The sequence below is a fragment of the Aptenodytes patagonicus genome, chromosome Z (genome assembly GCF_965638725.1).
Source record: "Aptenodytes patagonicus chromosome Z, bAptPat1.pri.cur, whole genome shotgun sequence".
Classification (NCBI taxonomy): domain Eukaryota; kingdom Metazoa; phylum Chordata; class Aves; order Sphenisciformes; family Spheniscidae; genus Aptenodytes; species Aptenodytes patagonicus.
In genome coordinates this window covers 5645474-5670548 of record NC_134982.1, presented here as the reverse complement: position 1 = coordinate 5670548, position 25075 = coordinate 5645474, and the positions used below count along the sequence as shown (strand labels likewise).

Genomic DNA, 25075 nt, shown 5'->3' with positions numbered 1-25075 from the left:
GTGAATCTCTCCCTAATTAAGAGCTAATGCCAACTTCTGTGAAATTTGTTGTCATTCACCTGTGAATTATCCTCCTCAAATTTAACTTGACTGCAGGAAGCCTGCTAGTGGTAACACTTTCCTCCGGGAGCTTAATTTGGATGGTAAAAAGCCTCTGTAGTTGCTTATTGAATGGGACTTGATGCTGGTGAGCCTCAGAGGCTTGGAAGGGCAGTTTGGGTGAGCACTTAAAAGTCTAGACAGCCCCCATCTCTCGGGTGTTTCAAATAGAGCTAGAGGTCTCCTGGAAAATCCGCTTCCTCCCTAGATTTCCAGATCTGCACATTGCCAGCTAAGGCAGAAGAGCTGCTAAAGGAAAAGCGTTGATCGCCGTCCCTTCAGCACTTCTGCTCGCAGACAGTCTGGAGAGGGGAGATGGGGAGGTTTCCAAAAGAGGTTACGCGTTCAGAAGCCTGAAGTGAGGTTTCCTAATTAGTCAAAGCGCAGGTAGCCTGCCCGAACAAGAAAGACGAGTATAATGTCCCTGCACCCAAGTCATTTAACTATTAACCCTGGAGGAGAGTAAGGAGATACCTAAAACAATGACCCAGTTAATTCTGTGCGGTGGCGTTTCAGCACAGGGTTATTTGTTGCTACCTGCGGGTCTGGTGATATCATCATCTGCAGGCTCTCGGCAGAACAGGAGGCCAATATTTTTAAGTGGGATTTTAAGGTGGATTTGGCATGAACTCACCTGACACTGGTGTAATGCAATGACTTTATTCATCTGTTGCTTGTTTCTACTGACCTGGAGGCACATGGCCAAGCAGGGATGAGTGTTTGGACATCATGACCCAGAGCTTGGGTCCAAGACCTGCAACCAGACTTTGGAGCAGAAACCTGGCTTCTTATTCACCCTCCATAAAACATTACCCAATGACTTAAAACCTGAAAGACCCTTCCAAGCTCGGAGCCATGAGTTTTATTTCAACTCCCATTCAGCATAGGGTCCCAAGTGCGTTGGTTCATTATGCCGGCGGCTGTGGTCCCTTCCCTGCACCTTTGGTGGCTGCGGACTCATCCTGCTGCCCTGCCTGCTGAGCTAGTTGCTGTCTGCCAGAAGCCTTCTCTTTTTTTACCAGCAGCGAGAGAGGTTAAAAGCCTGTGGGTGGAGGCCAGCACAGAGTGCCCATTGTACATGCGTGCATACCAGAGCAGTAACTCCCTGGAATGCTGCACCGCCGAGCTTTTACCACCTTGTGTTTGTGTTGCAGCCCAGGAGTGTGTGTACATTGCGTCCCTCTCCAAGGAGATTAACAATGTGAAATGGCAGATAAATAGGACGGCCTTTTTTTTTTGATTGGACCGGTTGGAAGAGGAAGGTAACCCAGACTCCCATCACCTCCATAGGCACAAAGGAGAGGCAAGGTGCAAGGTTGATCAATTAGGTGGAGCAGCCTCTTGCAACTGGGTGGCTTTAATGTACTAATTGCGTTAGTAATTAGCAACTACCGCATGGTAAACACTTGGGCTCAAAACTATTTAAGGGCATTAACTAACCCACCCTACAATGGGTTTGAAGGAGGTAAGCGTTATCCTTGTTTCACAGGTGGTGAAATAGAGAGACTTGCTGACTGCAGGGTGAGTCAAGGCGGGTGTGCAGGAGACCTTGGGTCTGTTAGTTCTTCAAGATCACCTTAAATGAGACCAGTGGCAGCAGCTCTGGGAAATGAGTCTCCTCCTTATTGCCAGAAGGTGTGCAACTTAAACATAAGTGTTTTTATGGTGTACTTCTATCTACTATGAGCTACAGAAACCACCTCTAAGGCCAGATGGCAGTTCAGGCTCCATGATAGTTCTTTCTTTTTTTTTTTTTTTCTTTTTTTTTTTCCCTCGGGCTGTCAGCTTGCACTATTTATGGGAGCTTTATTTGAATTTGTGTCTGCTGGGACCTGGGTGGAGATCACCCAATGATTTCATGGAGCTCTAGGGTGCTTAGGACTTTCCATTAGTAGCCATATGTGCCAGGGTCAGACAAGTGACCCATGGCCATGCTCCAGTGGAAATATGGATAGATATATAACTAATAAAAGGTGCTTGTTATTACTTCTTTTTGAATTTTAAGCTTGTGCAAGGTATTTTTGAAAAGCAGAAAGAAGTCAGTGGTACAAGGACATGTGATTTTTCTTGGTGTCCTGTGCTTTAAAGTAGAGAATTCTACACTGATAATGCTGTTATGATTTGGTGATAGGTAGCAAGATCATTTTTGTTTCTCCTTTACGGTTTATTGCTACTAAGAATGACCTGGGAAATCCCTGGCTGTGCTCAGATCTCGCTTGCAGTTGGTCGAGGGGTGGGGTTTGGCAGCATAGCAGAGCTAATCTAGCAGGGAGCTACTGCTGAAGGAGTAGGTCTGCACCCCCAGCACCTACTCCTGGCAGTGCCTTCTTGTTTCCTTCTCCGTATGCCAGAAGTGATACTCCTCTGACCCACCAGGGAGCTGTTTCTGCTAAAGTAGCAGAAAATATCTTTGTTTCTCTCTGAGATATTCTTCTGCTAACTTTGTAGCCTAAACTGGCTTGCCGTGTTGGGCAGTGGCTATATGGGGGATTTTAGGGAGGGTGTATGAAACCACCTCAACACCTTTAAAAACACCCTACGAGTATTTCTTTTTTTTTTTTTTTAACCAAATGTTTGGTATTTGGTTTAGCCTTTCTATGTCATTGGGTGGTTAAGTCTTTTGCCTCAGTTGAACATTCACAGCTTCTCCCACTAACTTTGGCTGAGACTTTGTAAGGGACTGAATATGAGTGCTTCCACCTCAAAAGGTTCGATCTGCTATGTTTTAAAGAAAGTCCACATTTGAAAGGATGAGAGCACAGTCTTTGCTGCAGAGCAATGGTACCCAAGGGCATGAGGAACTCTGGAAAACATTGAGTTTAGCTTTCCTCTATTGCCCTCAATACGCAGGTCCCTGATACGCCCTGCAAGAGACCCAGGTGGATCCTCCTGTACTTCCAGCATCCCAGGGAGCATCTTGGGCTGCAGACAGTGTGTGCCTGGCCTCGTGTGTAATGAATAATTAATCCAAAGCAGAGTCCAGAATAGCTGGCAGCTGAGGGCATCTCTGTCTCACCTGGAAAGTGGGGAAATAGGGAGTTTGAAACTCTTCTGACTGATTCATAGGGCAACACCATGTTTTCTGTGCTCTGATCACTGGGTTATTGTTTAACCTGAGGCAAGCGTATGCCTCTATTTTTTTTTTCCCCTCTAAAAAGCCCTGTGACAACGAGCACTTTAAAGTAACGAGGAGGTTCATGGGGGTGGAGAGCTGGTTACCCCCTCATTTATTTCCCAAGTCCAGAGCTGAAGGTGTTTGCATTTATACACCAATTTTGGTTTTTTATATATATCCATTTTCATCAATTTAGCAATACCTGTGGCTATTGTTCCTTGGTTTGCAATACCAGATCCAGCCCTCAGAAATGCCAGCCGGTCTTGGCTCCCATTTCGCTTCAGGGAAGGCCCCTGAGATGCTGCAGGGGAAGCCCAAACGTGCCCTGTTTCAGTCATCTCCAGACTTGCGTTCGATACGTGTGCGCATGCTAACTTCCTTTTTTTCTTCTCCTTTCTTTTGACAGTGGCAGATTTGGTCTCTTCTAAGCTCCTTGCAGCCTCTGGGCGATCGGGACGTTGAATTCGGCAAACAGTTACCATTCGTTCCCTGGGATCGTACCTGCCCTTGCTCTCCGCATCCCCTCCCGTGCTCCCCTCCCCTCTGATAAAACTCCAGGGCGTTGTGGTATTGCTATGGAGCCCAGGGAGACTTTGGGCAGCTCCCGGCAAAGGGGAGGCGAGGCAGACTTTCTGCCAGCCGCCATCACCTCCGCGAAGCCTCCGCCTGCCTCCGGCTGCGCGGGGGAGACAATGCTGCCTGCGGCGGGCTCGGGGAAAGGGATCCCGGTGAGCGGCGAGAGGCTGGAGCCCGAGGAAGAGGATGAGCTGGGTTCTGGGAGAGACGTGGATTCCACTTCCAATGCGGACAGCGAGAAATGGGTGGCAGGAGATGGCCTGGAGGAGCAGGAATTTTCCATCAAGGAGGCTAACTTCACGGAGGGGAGTTTAAAACTAAAGATCCAGACCACCAAGAGAGCTAAGAAGCCCCCAAAGAACTTGGAGAACTATATTTGCCCTCCCGAGATCAAAATCACCATCAAGCAGTCTGGGGAGCAGAAGCTTTCCAGAGCTGGGAAAAATAGCAAAGCAGCTAAAGAGGATGACAGATCACACTCCAAAAAGAAGGTAAGTCCTATTCTTTCCTGTATTTCTCCTTTCTCCTGAAAGCAGAGGGAGAGGATAGGATTAAACCTGCTCAAACAGTTTGTGTCCGAGGCATAACCGTTGCAAGGTTTGCAAAGCCCCGCTTGGCCACGGAGGAGGTAATACAGAGCGGGTATCATCCTGCGCTGCCGGGTACGCTGCAGGGATGAACTTGAACTATCCTTCAGAGGAACCAGCTCGGAAGGGATCAAAAGTTCAGCTGGGCCTCTTCTATTTTTGTGCGTAATTGAGATTTAAGATTAATCATTACATGAGTGATAAATGAAGGAGCCCACTTCTAAACTGCTTTGTGTCTGAGCGCTAATGCTCGAGCCTTTTGGCAGTTAAAGCTTTTGACTACATTTTTAAAATACAGGTATGTGCATGGTGAACAATTGAATCCATACCTGTATGCTGGGCGAAGGGCTCCATTATTCTTGATTACAGCATTGTGCTAGCAACACTATAGTAATGCTTCAGAAAATACTTCCATTATAAGTCTCATTTTCTTCCAAATGCATATCATTTTCTTGAAATATCCTTCTGGAGAGAAACTCTTGGTACTTTTAAGTTTGGGTAAAAATTGATCTTTTTTCCATTTAGTCAAGGAGAGGAAGATGGAGGGGAAAAGAAAGAAAATCCTTTCTTTATATGAGCTGTTTTCAGGAGCACCCTTTTGTTTTGCTGTTGGCTTGATTTTTCAGTAATGTGCCCTATACTTAGTCTTTAAAACAAATTTAGTTCAGGTGTTTTAAGCAGCACTGGTGGGGGGAGGGACACCTGGTGACTCCTCATGTTATTTTGAGTGTAGAGGCGTTTTCTGTCCTAGGCGTTAGACAAAAGAGCTTTGGTCGGGTTGAGGCTTTATCACAGTACAAATACTTCACCTCTGCCTCCTTGGCAACATGTGGGCACCATGATGAGCTCAGACAGGAACCCAGATTTGATGAAAGACTCATGACTATATCCAAAACCTGGACAAATTCATCTGGGATGAAGACATCCACTGATTAGAGCTCGAGGGTGACTTGGCTTTCCTGCTCATGCAGCTTGGATCCCTCGCTGTGCAGAAGGTCCCCACTTCTCCCATACCTTATACACATGATGGATGCTCACAGGGCTACTTTTAAGCCTTGAGGAGGCTAATTGCCAACGGCTCTCCCTGGAGACAGTCTCCTTGGCAGACTGACTTAGACCAAAAATCTGATAACTCTAAATCACTTTTTGAAGCATCAACATTTCCCACTGACTCAAGGCAGAGCCCAGGGAGATTAACATTGCTCACTCTGAGAGTACTTCTCTTAGAAGCTGAACTTGAAAAAAAGACCAAAATGGAAGGGATTTTTTTCTTAGAATCCTGCTAAATGGCATACTCCATGTGCAGGAAAAAAATAGGTCTTTTTAACACAGCAGAGGTTTGGCCTGGTAATACACTGAGAAGAGATTTTCCCACCTATTGAGAAGGATGGGCTGTCTTCTTAACACTGAGCAATGTCTTATTTCCACTCCCTTTTCCTCCCTGAATACTTGTAGAGGTCCCAGGGGAACTGGCGATTGTGTGAGACCATGCTCGGTGACAGGAAAGGTGTCGCAAACAATCCCTCCATGGCTGTGCAGGGAGGAAAAAAAAAAACAACCTTGCAAACCACTGCCTACCATGCACAGACTGTGGAGACTATGACTGCTTAGAAATCGGAGCTTTCATTTCTATTTATCACCCAGTCAGACAGGTACGGAAGGCATGTTCATTCCTCCATGTGGCCATCTAAAAAGGTTAAATAAATAAAGCTAACTATAAGGAAACTATGTGCAAAAAGCCCAACCCCAACAACAACAAAAAAAGCACCTTGTAGTGTAGTTATGCTCAGGGTGAGACTTTAACTGCAGAAAGATAAGGAGTTTGAAAGAAGCGGATCATGGCCCAAACGTGGCTGCATCCAGCTTACGCTTGTGCTGTGAGGTCCGAGCTGGCTGGTGCTGTGTTCACACCCTATGCGCAGGCTGGAAGCGCTTGGGGACAGCACTGGCCTAATCTGGCCATTAAAAGAAAACAAAACAACAAAAAAAAAGAAACCAGCAGGTGGATGCTCTGAGCAGATGGGGAGAGGGCCGCCGCACTGGCGCATCCATTAGCATAACACCCAACGGCTGCCGCGTGGCAGCTGCTGAGCTGGGGCCGTGGCAGAGAAGTCCCCAGCAGGGATCGGGAGGACCCCGGTGCTGAGATGTCAAGGGGTTTGATGCCCGGAGACCTGCAGCCTGCCTCCCCAGGATGGTAAATATCCTGCATCTCTGCAGCCAAAGGGATTTCGCACATGATTGCCTCTTAGCTCGCGGGTTGCAGGATCAGGCCTTGGCTGCAAACATCTCGTATCAAGGGGTGATGAAAGGCACTACAGGAAAGGGAGGTTGGAAATCAGTAGGAGAAGGGTTCCAGTGCTGGCAGCACGATTGCTTTCGTGGCTGATGCATGTGTCTCATGGCAGTTACGGAGATTTTTTTGGGAAGATAGTTACGAGGAAACAGCACGTTGAAACTTAAATGGAGCTGAAGCTGTCTGGTCCACCTGTGGGATTCCCTGGGAGAGAGGAGCACACAGGCACCTTCTGCATGTACTTGCAGAACCGCTGAGAGCTGCGGTACTGGTTAAAAAAAAAAGTGATTGTCACACTTAAATGATTCTGGCGATTTTGATATTTCAGAGTTAAGCTGTTTGATTGCCTGTTGCTTTAATCAGCACAAACTCCAGAAAAGCAGCTACCAGCAGCAGCAGGGAACTATGCGTTTAAACCAGTGGGGCAGATCTTCAGCTGGCATCACTCCACTGTCCTCCGTGAATTTTTGCCAGGAGAGTTTGGCCCAATGTACACATTTTCCTTTGCACATGGGAGCGGCATCATTATCTGAGTTTACCACCTCGCTTATGGATGCAGGGCACATATACAGGCCCCGCAGACCCGTATATAAGGATGGAGAGCTGACCATAACCTGAGCTGCAAGAGCCATGCTGGTGTCTCTGGTGGGTGGGAGCGGTTGCCCTGCACCTCATGGAGTAGCACCTGAATTTGTCTTTCCCCTTGAGGAGGAGCAAACTCTATCGGGACTTGAAAAATCACTAAAGTTTGTTGCATAATAATTTCAGCCGCATCTCCAGTCGTCCCCAGTGCTTTGAAATACCACTTCAGCATTCTTGCAGGAGTTTCAATACACACAGCACAGAGGGCAAGTAATGAAAACATGGAAGCAATTTAAGTAACAGCATGTGGGTACACAAAGGACTGGTAATGCCAGCAATGTAAAAAGGGGCTGTGAACTGGGGATATAGCATTTATTCAGTGACCACTTAGGGAGGAAGAAGATATGTCTGTTCCTAAGCTTTCCACTACTCTGCTAATTAGGCAATAGGGGCTAGTGCCTGATTTTTAAAGCTGTGATCCAGGGAGCGGCAGTGATTAGAAGGGGGCTCTGTGGAGAGCCACGCTGCTCATGTGCCGAGGCTTGTTTTTTTTTTTTTTCCTTTGGTTCCAGCTGCTACACTATATTAAAAGACGTAAACATACATTAAATACTTTCCTCGTGTTGCTTTTCCGTGTGAGCAATCGCCCCGGGGATGTTATGCGATCATGAATGGGAGGGGAGGGAATCCAGGAGAGGATCTTGCTGGGTACGGTTGCTGGTGCCCCGGAGCGGGGAGGGAGGCAGGAGGTGAGAGAGAATCAGCGTTGGGAACCTCTGCTCTGCCGGCTTGAATGCTTGGCTGCAACCCAACAACTTTTGGGGTTTCTTTTAAGTTGTGACCATGCCAAGTTTCACATCAGCTTCCCCTTCTTGAAAATAAAAGTGAAGGTAGTTTCCTAACCCCTTTCCTGCAGCTGCTCGGAAGGTGAATTGTAGCTTGGGCTGTCCGTGCAGCCGCTTGTGCAGCAATTGGAAAGTGCTGTAAGCATTTGCTCTTATTTCAACCCTTTGGCACCTGGGGATGGAGTGGGATGAACCCTTGCCACTTCTAAACCCGCAAATGGCTCCATTTCATTTAGTCTGATTGGAGAGGGAGGGAAGAAAAAAGCCAGGAGCCCAAAGGATGTCCCGCTGGCATGTTGGCAAGCCCTGCAGCCGCTGCTCTCCCACCTGCAGCAGGGTTGCTCGAGTCCAGCGTCCTCAGCATCACTAAAGGTGCCTTTTCCTTCTGATAAGGAAACATGCTGTCAGTCTGGAAAGGCACCGAAAGCGTGGCACCAAATGCAATGAAGCAATCCATCAGCATTCCCTGCCTGTCATATAGCATTTAACAAGGCCCAGATGAGCAGTATTTCCCTGGTTTTGTTTTATTTCTTTTTTTTTTCCCCCCCTTCCCTGCATTTGCTGCTCTGTCTATTTTCTTGTGTCTGCAAACGCTTCATTTTCCACCCCCTTCTTTCTTTAAGCATAGCCTGACAAAGTTTCTTTGGAGCTTCCATCATATGCATAATGTCCTGCTTCGGAGGATGTAAACTCTTTTTTTTGTAATTATTATTGCACTGGGTTTTTTTGAGAGCTTGGGATGGGTGAATGCATTTTATTGCTGAGAGATAAGCGGCAGCAAGTCAATTGGAAGTAAAGCTTCCTTCTGTGCAGTCAGAGGAAACTCTACCCTTGGATTTTTTTGCAACGTTTTTTTTTTCCTTTGAGTTCCTGTAGGTATTTGCCATTTCTCTGCAGGAAGCGATTCTAGCACTTTTTCCCTTGAAATTCAATTCATGGTCTTCCTTTCCTCTGCCCCACACATGCAACTTTCTCCTGCGATTCGCCTTTCCTTGAGGACTCTCTCATTCGCATGCTTTCCCTTTGTACCCCTCCTTCTTCCAGAAGATCGTGAACGCTTCCCCCCCTCTCCTTCCCCCTTCTTTGCATCGCTGACTGCACATTGCACTTTCCCTCCAGGTTCTCATGTGCATCCACAGCTCTTGTTGGATTACCCCCGTGCCGGACTCCTCTCCCCGGTGATTTGTGTGCATGATCATCCAATTGCTCATAGTGCATGTTTATTCCTTTTTGCTAAGGGCATCCCCGTGTGAGATGTCCTCTGAGTCAGCTCTTCCTGTTGCGATCCCAAATGTGGCTTGGGGAGTTGATGGAATTGCTTGCTCCCTGTGCTGCGTGCGCCTTAGCAAGGAGGAGAAGGCACTTGTGCATTTGTGGTGGTACCTGCTTGAAGTGGCAGGCTTTGATTTACAGCTTCTTTTTCTTTTTTTCTTTTTTTTTTTTTGCAAAGGATGGAGCCTCCATGGCCCCTTCAGCCTGGACCTGTGTTTCTGTGCTGGTTTGGTCCCCACTCTTGCTTAGCAAAGCGTTGAGGCTGCTCTAAATGATGCTGGTGGCAGGAACCTGAAGCTCACGCCAGCAATGCAGACCTCAGCCTCTGCCCAGGTTATGGAATAGTGGTAGAGCCCCAGAAGTGCCAGCACAGTGGGGAAGTCATCTTCTAGTTGTGTTTAAGGTGAAACTGGCTTTTGAGCAGCTGAAAGACCAATTCAGAGCTGCTCTAACAGGCACAAGGCTCCTGGTGTTTTTACAGTCTTTCTACACAAACGTATGGGTGCAAAGCTACACAAACTCAGCTCTTTGATATTCATCCCAGGTTTCTTTTTGGTTAGCTTGTTTTTCTATCGCATTGTTGAAGGCACAAATGAAACAGCTGCGGTTTGGTGCCCTCCCACCACAACTACCTCGGGCTCACCCCAAAAAGAGAGCAGGAATGAATTTCTTTGTAAAAACTTCAGAGCTTAAGAAGCCAGTTTTGCTGTGAGCTGAGAACCACTCAAGCCCAGGTTCATCTTGGTCCTTGAAGACACCTGAGGTGTCCAGACTGGGAGCTGAGTCCTCTTGGGCCCCCACCTAGTCACCTGGAGGAGGCTGGTCCCTCCTGAAGGAGGCTCAGTCCTCCCTGTGAAGAGCAGGAAGGGCTGGATACCAGCTCTTACCCTTCCTTCTCCTTTTCCAAAGCCTGCTGGAACAGTGTCCGCCTGTGCCATGGATATCTTGTGACAGGAATAAGGCAGAGTTTCTTTTCCAGCTCGGTGCTCTGTCTGAGCCAGCTGATGCCCATCCCTCACTGTCTGTCTGCTCCCAAAGAATTGTGACTTCTTTTTTTGCATGTAGTCAAGTATTTCTTAAAGAAGCAAATGTCTGGCAGTGAAGGGATGGGCTGGGGAAATCTAAGCAGGCTTTTACCGCTTAACGTGGAATGCCAAATGAGGAAGACTTGCTGTATTTGATTAGCTGCCATATGACTAGGGCTTGAGGAGGCCGTCTGTGTCGAGGACAGGTTTTGTTTTGCAGCAGTCACTCCCACAGCTGAATTTCGATGGCCCTCTGTGACATTTCCTTGTTTGCTCGTGCTGTGCCTCTTTTTTTCAAACTGTGACAAAATGTCCCCAGTCCTGGTTTTGGGGTTGAGGAGATGCTGCAGGGAAGCAACTGGGACCAGTGCAGGGAAGCTGGGGGGCAGCTGGAGGTCCCGCAGTCCCCAACCACCGAACCGTGGGAGGGGACGGGTGCTGCTCCGGGCAGCCTTGTAAAGACTTGGCCAAGTTAGTGCGTGCTGGTTGTGTTTCGAAAGCACTGTGGCCTCCAGGCTAACAGAGATGTGCTGGAGATGCAACGCACTGGCACGTGCACCCAGAGCTGCAAACCTCTGTACTGGTCGTGTCTTCATTTGCAGAGGTTTTGAGATGCACAGGGGTGTCGGTCCTTCATGCACATGCTCACGTTCCTCCAGCATCAACTTTTGCATGCAGCGCTCCCTCTTCTCTCCTTCCAGGCATGCCTGACCACAGATACCTTCTGATTCACCTCCAGCTTTTTCATCTTCAATCCCTTTTTCACCTTCAATCCCTTTTTCACACACACATGTACACCCAGCTAACCCGCTCAGGTCAGGTTTAATTCTTCACATGCTTCATTCCCAGATGGGCTTCTCTCTGCCCACGTTTCCTTGCATAGTCAGTGGGACTGTGTGATGGACTCATCTTGAATTCATTTGAATGGAAAGAGGAGCTTCATCTGGTGCCCTCAGCTTGTCTTTTTTTTCTTTTTTTAGGAGCACTGAAACTTGTGAAAGTTGGTTTCTGACCACTTTCCTCTTATGTGGCTTCTCTGGTGTCTAATGATGAGTGAACTTGCTGTCCAAGCCCTCTTTGGGAGCCCCTCAGGGGTCCCTTTCTTCTGGCCAGCAAACAATTTGAACAAAACTTTTTTGAATACTGTATCTCAAAGATTTCTGTTCTTATGTCAAATTTGATCAAAATCAGTCAAAATATTCCAAAAACATTAAGCAGAGGATCATGCAGGCAGGCAAAGAGTTTTGTGTGCGTTCACAGGCACACAAACACAGTGTGATCATGTTAGCCTTGTTTCCTTAGGAAACCAGTCTAAAAATATCCAAAGTAAACATGCATTGTTTTGGTTTTTAACGCTGAGACTTTTCCAACTCTTGAACCTTAAAATGATTCCATTTGATACGTGACCCTCGAGGACAAGTCCAGTTAGCTGTGTTTTCGCAAGAGCATTATTTTCCATTTCTTGCCATGACCTCTAACGTGAATTAGACCAGTGGCTGTTGGCTCCTTCATTTCAGGACATGAAGTGCTATTTCTACATCATGATTATATTTGGACTCCGAGCTGCAGACGGTTGCTATCAGGAGAGGGATTCTCAAATCATGCTGCATGCACCAGTAGCAGGACACTGCTTCCAAGTAGGATGGTCAGCCTGGTAAAAATTCTGCTTCTCCAGGGTGGTGTCAAGCAAAACACCTTGTTATTATCTTCTTTTTTTGCTAGAGCTGTGGGCTAGCGGTGAAAGGGACAGCGGAAGGGCTAAGGTGTCTTACTACAGAAATGAGGTTGCGTATTTGAGATGTGGCTTGGACTGTGGCCACTGTGGAAGATAGCACTGCTGAAGATGAGGACATGGTCATTCAAGATGGACAGTCAACTGCAGCTGTGGTTGCAGAACTGTGTGTGTCTCTACCATACTCGTTTTACGACGTGTCTCATGTTCCTATTGCACATTGGTGTCTACTGTGGTGAGTCCTGTATGAAGGCATCGTGACAGCCTGTCCTCCTGCAAGATCACAAGCTCTGCAGAAATAAAAGGAGGAGAAATGAAATAATCTTGTCTCTTAGTACAGTATGTGAAATGGAGTAATGAGATTAAGTGACTCACTCAAGGAACCTGTCGCAGGCCAGGGTAACACTTGGGCCTTTTTCATTGTGCTGCGGTTGCTTAGCCATGACACAACTGAGTCTCCCAGGTGGTGGCCTGATCTTCAGGTGTTGGGCGCACAGCCCTTCTGGAAGCCAGTCCTCTTCTACTTGTCATTGAAACTGGTGAATTTGTTTCAAAATTATTAACTCTCTGCATCTTCACTGGTAGCTTAAAAATAAAATCTATCTCAAAGAAGAGTTAGGACTTGATGCGGAAATGAGGGGGGGTGGCGTTTTGGAGCTGGCGTGCAATCAGTTGATCTAGATGCCTTTAATAGTCCCTTCTGGTCTGTAAACCCTAAAATGTAGTAAGAGTCAAATGAGGAATATTTACTGGAGGACTCATTATCTTCTCATCAGTTTCTCATGGCTCTCTGTCTCACCTGGGTGGCAAGGTTTGTAGAGAGAGATGGTATCTTTTATTGACATCAGTGTTACAACAACTCTACCACTATAAACCTGGGTGGTTCATTGAGGAATTTCAGCACTTCGCAGCATCTTAACTTCATGTGAGCCGCTCTCTGGCTGAAAGATGAGAATCAGCCCAGAGGGGATTTGCGGGTAATTTTGCCTTGCCCAATGCTCTCGAGAGGAATGCGGTGGCACAAGCAAATGAGCTAGAGACCACGGCCCTGTTCTTCTCACTGATGGCTCTGTCCGACCAGGAGAAGGATGAACAGTGGACGCTTGGATGTGTCACCACTGATCATGCCCTTGCTTCACCGTGGGGCAATGTCGCTGGTTCCCCACCTTCTCTGAAAAGGCACTTCTGAAACACACTTGGCAAGCATTTCCCACGAGGATATGTAGGGAATAATTTCCTCATGCCTTCAAGGTAGAGCCTACCCTGTAATTTCTAAATGGACTTTTTTTTCAGTAGTCTCCCCTAGACCCCAGTATATGCTAAAATATTGTGCTGGCCTGGGTAGCTTCACCTAAATTTTACCTGCTGTATTCCCAGCTGGGTAATTTGATGAAAGCTCACCTTTAAGACTAAGAAAAATAGACCTGAGGCAGATAGATATTTTTCCACTGGGGAGCAGCAGCACTAACAGGGGCTTGATCAGCCCTCATTTCTGCCTCCCACCAAAGGCTTTTCAGCTGCAGGGACGGTCCCTACATCAATATCCTGCCTAATCTGTATTAGCAGGGCGCTTGAAGACACTTGTTTTGTTGCATCTTCCACTGGGAACTGATGGCACTGGCTTGACGACATGTTTTACTTCTTACACCCCATGTATGTGCAGGTTAGATGGGGATAATTAATTTGTCTTGTCTGTTTTCTGACATTGCATTCACCAGCACTCAGCTGAGTACTCTTCCCAAAGACAGCCTCTCGCTTTCCATGGGATACTTTTCTTCAATAATTTATGTAATCATTAGGACGAATTCCCTCCAGCCTTTTCTCTCTCTTGTCTTAATTCCATTGCATTACTTGTAATTATAATCCTGATTTGAAGGAGAGGTTGGGGGGGGAAAGCCTGTTTCCTTCTGTGACTACAGCACAGTGATCGCAAGAGGAACTGGGAAGAGCGTGACGGGGAGGGTTCCGTCTGTCCTTAGGTCATTGACTCTGGGCGTGGGCAGGAGCTGCTATTAGTCACTGGGGGACAGCAACTGCCAACGTGCTTCATGGGAATTTGTGAAGCACGGGGCAGCTCTGGGGGAGGGCAGTACATCCTTTGCTGCTCCCTGTGCTTTAGTTGGCAGACATGATGCGTAACCAAGTCATGCTTCATCCTTGGAGGCAACTTGGGTGCTTGGGATGTGGAGACCTTGGGTCTGCTTGGGGCACCCTTGAAAAGAGTGGGAATTTGGATGTTGATGTCATCTAGAGGGAAGAGGTTTTAAAGACAAGGGGGGGGCAGCTTGTGATGGACAGCCAGATCCTTAACCTGAAGAATTTGAGTGCAACAGAGGGACTGGCAGCCACTTACCCTTGGCTTTCTGCATCTGCAAGTGTTTATATTACTGATGTGCACGTAAGACTTTGGCAAAGTAGGACAGTTGCTAATTACTGTCTAAATAAGCCTTTTACAATTACACTGTGAATCTGGCCGCTGAACTTCACTTCCACCTGCTAAGATGTTGGCATGGGGGATTGTCCTAAGGTGCTGAAAAGGTGGGATGGAAATGTAGAGGAACCCTGTCATTTTTCAGTCTATCTGGCCTGACTTAAGCCAATAAAACTTAGCACGAGCCTGTGGGGTACAGCAGCTGCGTGCTGGAGATATAAGTCGACTCAGTCCATCTTGGCCACATGGTTTAATAGGCCTCTGTGAAATCCCTGGGTCAGAGGCCAGCCACCATGCCCATCTTTGTCACATCTCAGTGATGTTTATCCTGGCAGGTTTTTCTTTTTGTTCCCTCCCCGGCATGGAAAGAACCATCTGCCGGGTTGGCTTTCAGAAGAATTTCGAAAAATACCAATTTCCCTTTGTTGCGAGAAGGGGGGGGGGGGAATGGGACAGAAGGGGGAAGGACAGCCTGACCTAAAACCAAGCCAGTATTTGCAGGGGTTTTAGAATAGCTCGTATTGTGTTTCCTACTCCCCAAGGAAGGGTTGTCCTCTTTCTTCTTTTCTCTTTGATTCGATTCCCTGCCACTCTGTGAGCAAGTCAGAAGCTGCAGCTGCTGCTGTCAGCTGGGAAGGGAGTCCCCTTGTTTAAAACCCATGTGTTAATCCCTGGTTAGAAAAAGTCAAAATGCTTTATGCTCCCCTTATAGTCCCCTTTGCTTCTGCTTGCCTGCAGCTTCGCTGCCTGCCCACGGTCCTTGCCCCTTGTGTGAAAACACAGGTAGAAGTTGACCCCAAACAGCCTTGACAAGGAGCACAGGTAGAACAAACGTCCATAAATAAATAAACCCAAAGACTGGACAAAGCAACCAAATCTAGTTTTTGAGAGTGGGGAAGGAGTTGGAAAGGACATCAATTGTGTGGTGAAGTCTGGGGAAAAATTATGGGGGGCTTTGCAAGTAAGGGAAACCTTTTTTGTTGTGGCTGCTGGACACAGATGGGTATATATGTTTGCTCACAGGGGCTGTGCTTTGTTCCCAAGGAAAAGCCATCAGCACAGTGGGAGAGGAATTTAAACAACGAGGTAAGGAGAAAGGAGGATTTGGGCTCTGCCAGATAGAGATGGCCATGCAGACGGTGCTGGAGAGGGTCTGATGGGTAAATTGGAGGCCTGAGGGACTCAGAAAGTTTATCATCAGGTGTGATGCCACAAGGGTGAGTGTAAAGAGTGGCCTGAGGTTGAAAGGGGAGAGAAGGAAAGATTTTTTTATTTTGACGATGGCTTTTTCTCAAAAATACCCTCCTATCTTTCCTACTGGAACAAGAAAATGAATCACCACAGAGATATGGAGAAAGGAGTTAGATGATGGATGGTACGGATAGAAAACTGAAGGCAGTGCCCTATAACTATTGTGTCTGAACACTACCAAAGAGTGTAGGTTTTCAGCATTTTCCTAAGGGCCTCCTCAGTTTGCAAGTGGAAAACCGAGGCAGACAGAGGTGTGTCACCCAGGGCCACCAGAGAAGGCATCTTACCTTCTGCTGCTCCAACTGCAGCAAGGATCCCTGTGCCCACCCCTGCGGCTTGGTGCATCCATCAGGCTCCCACCACCACCCAGCTCTCCCCATCCATGGGCTGCAAGAAACAACCGGGGTCCCTGTGGGTCCTCCCTGCCACCCTCTCCCAGACGTGGTGGTGAGGGCAGACCAGTAGTGCCCTCCCACCATGGCATCCCATGGCATGGGGTGGACTGGCAGGTGGCCCAAAGTTCTTGTGCGTGGACTCCTTCCCGGCAGATTACCCGCGACCTCTGCTCCCCATTTTGGGTGGTGGGAAGGAGCCGGCAGCCACTGTCTGTCCCCCACCCCGCTCCAGTCCCTTCCCTGCCGTGGCCCCTCGTTAATAAAGAGGCGTAATTGGGACCCCTCCCTCCATCCCGTCTGGTGTGAGGCCATTTGTGTGCCGGAGGAGGAGGGGAAGATCCGGCACTGGGGGGGTTGGCAGCGGGGGAGAGAGGGAGGGAAAACTCTTTTGTTTGTTCAAGTAATTTAGGCCTCAGATGTTTAAAAAAAAAAAAAAGGGGGAAAAAAAAAGGCTTGATCAGCGCTGGTAAAGGTGTGCTCCTGGCCCATAAAAATATCTCAATAGCAGAGGGAACAAAGCACAACAAAGAAGTGTGGATAGAAGCATTTTGTTTTTGTTTCTCTAGTTTGTCAGCAGAGATGTGAATCACTAAAAAAAGAACAATAACAAAAAACCCCCAAAGTAAAATCTGCTTCTGACCTTCACAGAGATCTCCGCATCCCCGCGCTGTCTTTAGTTGTGAAGGACTAAAAGCAGAGCACGGGCTGAAGTCTGCATCGATTCCTGGGTGTTGCTGCTGGGTGTTTGCTTTGTGTCTGCTCCGCTTAGCCGGGCTGAGGTGAAGCATAGGAGAGTTGCTGGTTTTTGCAGCTAATGAATTTCGCTTTCTGCTTTACATGCGCTAGCACATTGCCTTTGGAGTTGAGACTTTCTACTTCATCTGCACTAACACATTGCCTTTGGTGTCTAGATCACAGCTCTCCTATGCGTCCCTGTTTCCCATCATTCCCTTTAGACATCTCACTTTTTTTTTTTAATATGGGAATGGAAAATCAAAGGAAAAAAGTAACATTTTTCTGTTCTTTTAGGTTCAGTAAAACTCACCTTTAAACCTCATTGAGGGGCCCAAACTAAGTAGAAAGTGTCTGTTCTGTGATGGGCTTTGCTGTTGAAACCGTTGTGTTTCAACTGTGTGAAAGTTGTGGAAAAATGCACGTGGGATAGGCTGAATTTAATTTATTTTTTTTCTTAAGGTAGAGAATAGGGTAATGGTGTGAAAGAATGAATTAGTTATGGCAAATCTTATTAGTGTCCATTGTAAGCAGAGAAGCAGAGACATATGGGAGCACTTGCAAAATTATTCCTTGTTTATTCAGCTTCGTAACCGAAGCAAATTTTTTTGCATAGTGTCATTTATTGGCAACTGGAGGGGTGTGGAAGGTGTGTGTCTATGTAGCAAAAAGGGGGGAAGGGGGAACACAGTATTGGTATTCCATTAAAACTGATGCTCGGTGCTTTGTTTGTCAGGTTTTGGCAAGGCTTTTTGCTTTGAAAGCCATTCAGAGAGGATCGGAGCAGATGGCAGGGAGATCCTGTTTGTGTTATTTTTGGACATTCCCATTGAAAGTCTCAGATTGTTGTCCTTTTTCCCCCCTTCCCCCACTCCTGTATGTTTTTCTTTCTTCCTTCCTTTCCCCTTTCCTTCTTGAGAACTTTTTTTTTTTTTTTTAAAGCATGTATTATTAATAATACAACATCACCTAAAAGCCGTGTGTGTTTCTGATGAATATCCAAGCTGTGGATATTTTCTGTCTGTCTGCCTAGATTTGGAAAAAGTTTCAGGGGGGATTGTCTCCTCCTGAAACGGTACAAGCGGTGTTAGGAGGGCGAGTTGGGTAGGGAAGGGAAGCCAAACTGCCATTTTGGTGGGTTCAGCTCAGTAGCAGCACACTTCCCTGGTAGATCAGCAGCTGTATTAAGCCCAGGCAGCAAGTTTAGATTGAAGGTCTCTGATAAAACAACTTTAGTGACTTGCATGACATGCGCTCGTGACCTCCATCCTTTTTAAGCCCTTGTGGTGGAGAGGGCCAGCTGTAGATAGACTGGAAAACTGAACTATGCCCTGGCTCTTCATGGTGGTCTTCCCACGTCACTGCTGAGATTCATTGGTCTTAGGCGGCCCGGAAGGCTTTTGTTCTGCCATCATCTGTGCCCAGATTGTGCTGGGAAGAGCTTCATTGCCTCGCATTCCTGGTATAAGCAGTTTTCCCAAGCAGTAATTTAGCTTCGTATAACACCACTAGAAAGGTCTGCAGTGCTTTTCATGTGGAAGTCTTCACCAAAGCCCTTCACAACCTTTGTGCAGGCAATCCAGCAAAACTGAGCCTGGTCCAATCAGTTAAAGCACTTGGCTAGCCCACGTCTATCAGCGAGGGTGTGTACACACAAAGAAGATGGGAGGTCTTGGCTGCAGTTGGTATCCAAAAGTTCAGGTGATTCACCCGAAGCTCATCCAGATGATTAAATCTCTTAAGCTAAGCTGGAGATCTCGAGGAAACAAGCTTTCTCATGCTCATTCTGTCAGTGGTTATTCCCAGCTAGGAGCAGATATTTAAATCTTTACATCGGCTGACATTAGAGGTGCTTTTGCACAGGAAAATGGTCCACAAGGACATGAAGCTTTGGCCCAGAAAAGCGAGGAAATGAACTTTACAGGCTTTAGTTTAACTACTCTAACCCTTTAAGACAGTTTGGTGCAGGTTTTGTTTGAGTTCGAGGTGATGATTCATGTTGGTTTTTAGATTGCTTGAACCTGTATACCCACATCCTCAATTATCTTTTTTTTAACTGGTTCACTGAGGGAACCCACTTCAGAAACTCTCGTTTTGTTCTTAATTGAATGAAAGCTCAGAAGTCTTTCACTTGCATTGTAGCACCTGAGTTTCAATGCTATAGCTGCAAGAGAGGTCTGATCAGACGCTAGTGGGTGACCCAGGATGTGTGAAGTGATGTCACTTGAAGTGCATTTCACTGGCTAGAATAAGCTATGAAGGGGAAAAAAAAAACAACAAACCAAACCTCACCTTCCTCTTGCTGTTACCTCTTGCTAGATGATGAACATCCTCTTGGCAGGATTTTTGCTCCGCAGCACTGACTTTTACGCCTGCCTTATTAAAGTTTGGCAGCTCATTCTCGTTACCTGCTGGACAAGCCTTCTGCTCAGAGCACCTTCCCCTGCTCCCGGGGTGGCACAGCTGCTCTGCCCGGTGAGGGTTTCCCTTCGAGAGCTTCCAGCAACAAGGGCTTTCCTGGTCTGGCATGTTGAGAAAGGAGCCAAGCAACAGGCTCAGCCTAGACAAAAGGCAAGCTCGACCTACGATTTATGTGGTTACTTAAACATGATTTAACCTAAATAATGCACACTGTGACTTGGCCAGGGGAGAGGGGGAAGGGGAGGAGAGGGGCTTGTTTCTAATGAGCTGGGAGACAGCACAATTAATTACATATGAAGGACAGATAACAGACAGCAAACTGTCTACAGTAGAGAGAAACAAAATACCAATGTGAACAATTAAAGCGTCCACGTGATGGAAGGGTCAGCTATTTCTCATACAGCGGGTGGCTGGGCATGGCCCCAGGAGAGCCGCGATGGAAGCTCGGCTGAGCGGCCGGCCAGGGGGGGGCTGGGAGGGCATGGGCTTTCGGGGTCCTCCGTCATCAAAGTCGAGCAGGCGCTTCTGAGGCTGACAGGCTGCGCTCTGGGCATTATTTTCATCACATGCGCTTTTGACAGTGGAACTGTTAGCTACTAATCTTGGCGACACGTGAGATGAGGAGGAGAGCGGTCAAGGCGGGAGAAGAAGAGCAAAGGCTCCGTGGGCAATTAGGTACCTGCCTCTGGCTGCACAGAGGAGAGCTGAGATGAGGGAGGCCTTCCTTCCCTCTTTTTTTTAAAAATGTGTTAATTTTCCTCATAGTCTTCCAGATGTGGAAACACATATCCCAGCTGCTGGTAATTGAATTCTTAGAGGAGCGTGGTCAGAGATTTGCACCCTCTCTGCTCCTCCCCCCCCCCCCCAAATTGCAATGGAGTCTGGCATAAGTTATCCCCCCCAACACCCTTTTCATCCTCCCCTCCCTGTCAGCCCATCCCGCAGTCAGCCCTTGGCTGTAAAGATTTGAAGGTAAAGGCCGATGGATTAGCCTAGGGAAGGGCCAAAGGTTAAATGAGCGGGGCTAGCAGCATGCAAAGGGCTACGATTGAAATATTTGCTGAATGCTGACAGGCAGCAGAATAGAGGCAGACAAGTGGCAAATTCCTGTTTTCTCCTCTAATTGAGAAAATATTTTGAGTGGTATTCAGGCAGGCTGCAAATCGAGACTCTGGGAAAGTCAGCCAGCTGGGGAGGGGAAGGAGGGGAAGACTTCAGTGGAAACATCATTCCCGCTAAACCTGTTTCCAAAAACTTTGCACTTACGCTTGTGGAAATCCCTGGAGCCTGCTGCTTACGTTTTGCTTGGTCATTTTTCCCATGCAACTGCGGTGTCAAAATACTCCCCCTCTGAACTCAAAATGTCTCCCAAGCAGAATTTGACCCATTTCTGATGTTTTTGCGGCCACAGAAGTCTTGCTTTGCAAGTCTAGCTTCTTGCATGGAGGTGCTATCATGAAAAATCCGGGTGTTGTGAGGATCCAGCTATCATCTGCTGGTCAGGAGGTGAATGAGCTGTTTCAGCGCACGATGTGGATGAGATTTGATGGTGTGTCAGTAAAACATGACAACTATTCAACCCTTGAGTACGTCCACTTGTAGCGTGGATAATACTCAGCTGCGTTTCAAGGCCATCTGATGCGCGATGCCCACGTGCCCGGGCAGGGCTGTTACAGTCATTGTGAAAGCGAAGGGAGAAAAATTGTATTTGTTTGGTGCATCACAGGACGGCTGCACTGAGTCCTGTCTTGGCCCGGCCCTCCGGCATCCCTTGCTTGCTCTTGGATGTGGGTGGGAGGCTCCGGTGGCACTTGGGAGAAGGAAATTCCAGCCTGATATGACCAAAAGCAGCTAGCTGGCCTTTCACACCCTTTCACACTTCCTCCAAGGGGTGATTTAATCCTGCACATCCCCTCTGCCCTAAGTCTTCTGCCTCCCCCTTCCCCAAATGCTCCCACTAAAGCTGATAATGTACTGAAAAGGTTTCAATTAATGTAATTTCCTTCTTACTTAGAAATCTGTGGTTAGTTAAGGAGCCGGGGAGAAGGGGAAGAAAGATGTAAAAAGAAGCAATTCCTTGAGCCAAAAAGCAGCACAAGGGTCAGCGGAGTTTACATTTGCTTCTATACACTCATGTCATAAAACTCGGAGACTGGCTTATAAAATGTTTTCTGGTGAATGCCATAGCTGCAGCGGAGGAAGGTTTTGGCAGGGGTATATCCTATTCGTGGCCAGCAAGTTGTATTGTGTTTGGGCCCTTGAAGTCTTATGTGCTCCTTAAAGATACCCAAGAGACAGTGGGGAGCTTTTTTTTATAGTCAATATGGGCTTGGTTAAAGCTTCAGCATACATCAGCAAGTCCAAAACTTTGTTGTTAAGCAAAGGGAAAGAGAGCTTGCCTTGCTTTGTGGATTATCTTCAAGTGGGAGATGCTGAGGTCTGCCAGGGTTCCCTTCTGGTGGCCTCGCCTTACAGCTTGGCCCTGGAAAGTGAGTGACCGGGTCAGGGTGATACTCTTGCTCCCGGAGCAAGGGAAGGGACAACTCTTTTCTAGGTGCACGACCACAAAGTGACTGATGTGTTGGGTTGCTTGGTGCTGCACATTTGCGCCTTGATTCAGGGGTCCTTTATTAGGGGCCCTGTGATGGGAGCAGGCAGCATGTTCATCACCTTACAGTGGAAAAACTGAGGCATTAACGTGCCTCCTCTCTGAGTAATGCTCTGTATCAGCAAGAGCTGAAAGTGAAGTCCCCAGCTCATTCAGTCACCAAACCATCCTCCTGCCTTTAAATCACGGGTCTGTCTTGACCTTCCCGTACCCCCCTCAGTTGCTGCCTGAGTTGCACAAGTGAGAACAAAGTGACACTTGTTTGCCTCGTCCAAAGCGCTCACTCAAGCAGGTGATTGTCTTGCCTCCTTTTTCAGTCCCAAAACAAAGTGTTGAAAGTGTTGTCCTGGGATGTAAAACATCCCGTGTATTGCCCCGGGACTGGATTTTTGCTTTCCGAGTGCAAGTGGCACTGAAAGGAAAAGAGGTCAAAATTGCAAGATACAGGAGAATAATTCCCAGGTGCTGAAATTAGGAGAAAGATGTGAGCACTCATCCCCTGTGCTCCTCACAGGGCAGGGAGCAAGGGAGCTTTAACAGCTCTAGCTGCAATTGTTAAAGAGCTGATCCTTCATTTGCAACCCTGCCAGAAAAAACTGAGCAAGAGGATGAGAAGTCAATCAAAATCAGTTAAAAACACTTCATTGTTTATTTGGCTTGGGGATGTCGAGAGGCCAGCAGATCTGAGACCGACACGAAACCATATCTTGCAGCAAACACCATAGTTCCCAGCCGTGAACCCCTGTTCACCTCCAAAAGGGAAGTTTCTCCCTTCTGTGTTCAGCAAGGGGGGGTTGGTTTTATTTAATCATGTATATTTTCAGCACATGTGCTGCATCACATTTGCATGAAGATTTGGGGCTTAAACTCCAAAGGGATTTGGACCTCAAAACCCAGGTGCATCCAATACGCAAGCCAAGGAATTGGAAACACGGATTTTGTGCTTAAAATGAAAATATCAAGCCATTAAATTTCCTCTGTTTTGATTTCCCTCTCTCCAATAAGGGATATGACAGCACACACCATCCTCTATGATAAAGGAGGTCGTTCCTAAGGTCTACAAAGCATTTTGAACCCCAAAGTGATATCTAAGCGTCATTTCATTTTATTTGGCCTGCTCTGGTTACTAGTCAAAACGAGAGAAATACAAAAAGATATTGAGTCAGCGATGCTTTTGGGTTTTGTTTAAATTTGAAGCCCCAAAAATGAAATGGAGGGGGGGAATGAGACAGGAACTACAAACTGAAACTAAAAAGGAGACTTGAAGAAGCCGAAGAGAAATGGAAACTCTGAGCGTTTCCGGGGTGTCTTCAGCTGTAACGATCTGAAGGTTGAGCTCACCCCAGAGTGGGAAATCGTACATTTTCATTTAACAAAAAGAGAAGAGCTTTCCTCAGGGGACTGGTGAGTCTGGCCACCTCAAAGGTTTTAGTTTCTAAAATAATACGCATAATACTGGCCTCTTTTAGTTGAGCTTTTTTTTGTGAGGAGAGCTAGACCGCTTTGGAAATAATTTTTCAGGGGAAACTGAGGCTCACAGCTGTAATCTGAGTTGCCACAGGTTATTCATACATGACATTGCTATTCCAAAAAGCTTAAATTTCACAATTTCCAGGCTAGTGCTTTATCCTCCAGGCCATAATGTTTCTCCAGGGTCATCTACTCAGTTGCTCAGGATTTTATGTTGAGAAGAACCAGCTTCTGACCAGAAGTTTAGAAACTTGCCCCATTCACAAAGCAAATGTATTTATTTATTTTCCTCCCCACATGTGGTTTCTGGTTCTCAGCGGCTTATTTCTCTGGAAGAGGTTAAAAGAGCCTCCTGCCAGCTCCATGACACAGAGTTTCAGCGAAGAAGTGACCGAAAACAAGTCTGGGTAAATGTCTTGTTTGGGTGTTTGTAATCTGACTCAGCAGCCCAGACCTTGATTTTTATCTTCTCAAATGAGTGGGTGGGAGGGATGAGTGATAACAGTTCAAAGCGACGCAGTTCCTAGCATCTGGGACTGAAAGGAGGGATGGTACTTTACAGTAAGGGTGTAACATCGTGATGTTATTAATTCAGTCACTTGCCCCATTGCTGTAGCATTTTGCGACCAGGATAGTGGCTCAGTTCGTTCCCATTTCTTACAGGACACTTTGCTTCTTTGGAATATTTTAGGTATTATAGATATACTTCATCCTTCCCTTGTTGACTTTTCTTGTTACACCTGAGGCAAATACAATGAGCGAGTGTAGGTGAAAGTGAACATTGAATGTGAAAAAGATGGTGAAGTAACACGGGTAGGAGTTGAAGAAAAGGAAAAGTTTGATAAAGTTTGATAAGTTTGGTTGGAAAGATCCCCCTCAGACTTTGAACACAAAAAACTTGTCCTTGCCTTCCCTGAAAGTATAATTCTTTTGTCAAACAAAGAAATTGGAGCGTTTTTCAGGCTTCAGACATCCAAAGAAAAATCTACAATGCCTTTGGGGAATTTAAATGAAAATAAACATGCTTTTTTTTGGCCACATTTAGCTAAACAGGAGAGAGCATTGGGCTTTTTTTTTTTAATTGACACCATTATTAAACCAAGTCCAAACTTCCAAACTGAAGATTTATAAACATTCAAGTTCCTCCCGCTCATTTGATTTAGGCCTTTGAAACTCCAGGCAGGCCAAGGAGGAGGCTGGCTCTGGCAGGCAGGAGCCGCGGCCGCTGTGGTGCTGCCCTGGCCCTGCTGCTCTGCCTGGGCTGCCCCCGGCCTCTCCTGGGAATTAAGGGCCTTTCGGTCATGCTTTGTCTCCTTTGCCACAAATTAGGTTGCCTGGCCGGCTGCTGGCTACCTCCTTGTGCTCGCCACTAATTTGCCTATTACCACTCTGATTCCTGTAATTTTAGGTCCAGCTCTTGCAGCAGCATGAAGGCGTAGGCTTAGGTCCGGTCTTAAATAGTGTATTTGTGGCCCACTGCGACTCAAAGCCTTGGGGATTTTGTGAATTTCCAAACTGGGTGCTGAGACAGCTGATACAGGGAGTTAGGGAAGGGAAATAGCCTTAAAACACCCCTAAGGGGGTAAAATGAGAACCACCAGCTAAGACAAACATTGCAGCCTTGCAATGCTCCGCTTC

General features: G+C 47.0%; 1 protein-coding gene across 3 annotated transcripts in view; it reads left to right on the top strand.

The window, feature by feature from the left end:
• LOC143173226 (SET-binding protein-like) overlaps positions 1-25075 on the top strand; it is a 260506-nt gene that overhangs the window by 13223 nt on the left and 222208 nt on the right. For all 3 annotated transcript variants that reach the window (XM_076363439.1, XM_076363438.1, XM_076363436.1), the window contains exon 2: positions 3621-4281. In XM_076363439.1, the coding sequence (XP_076219554.1) occupies positions 3790-4281 (492 nt within the window). In that variant the 5' untranslated portion in view covers positions 3621-3789. The remainder of the gene's footprint in view (positions 1-3620; positions 4282-25075) is intronic.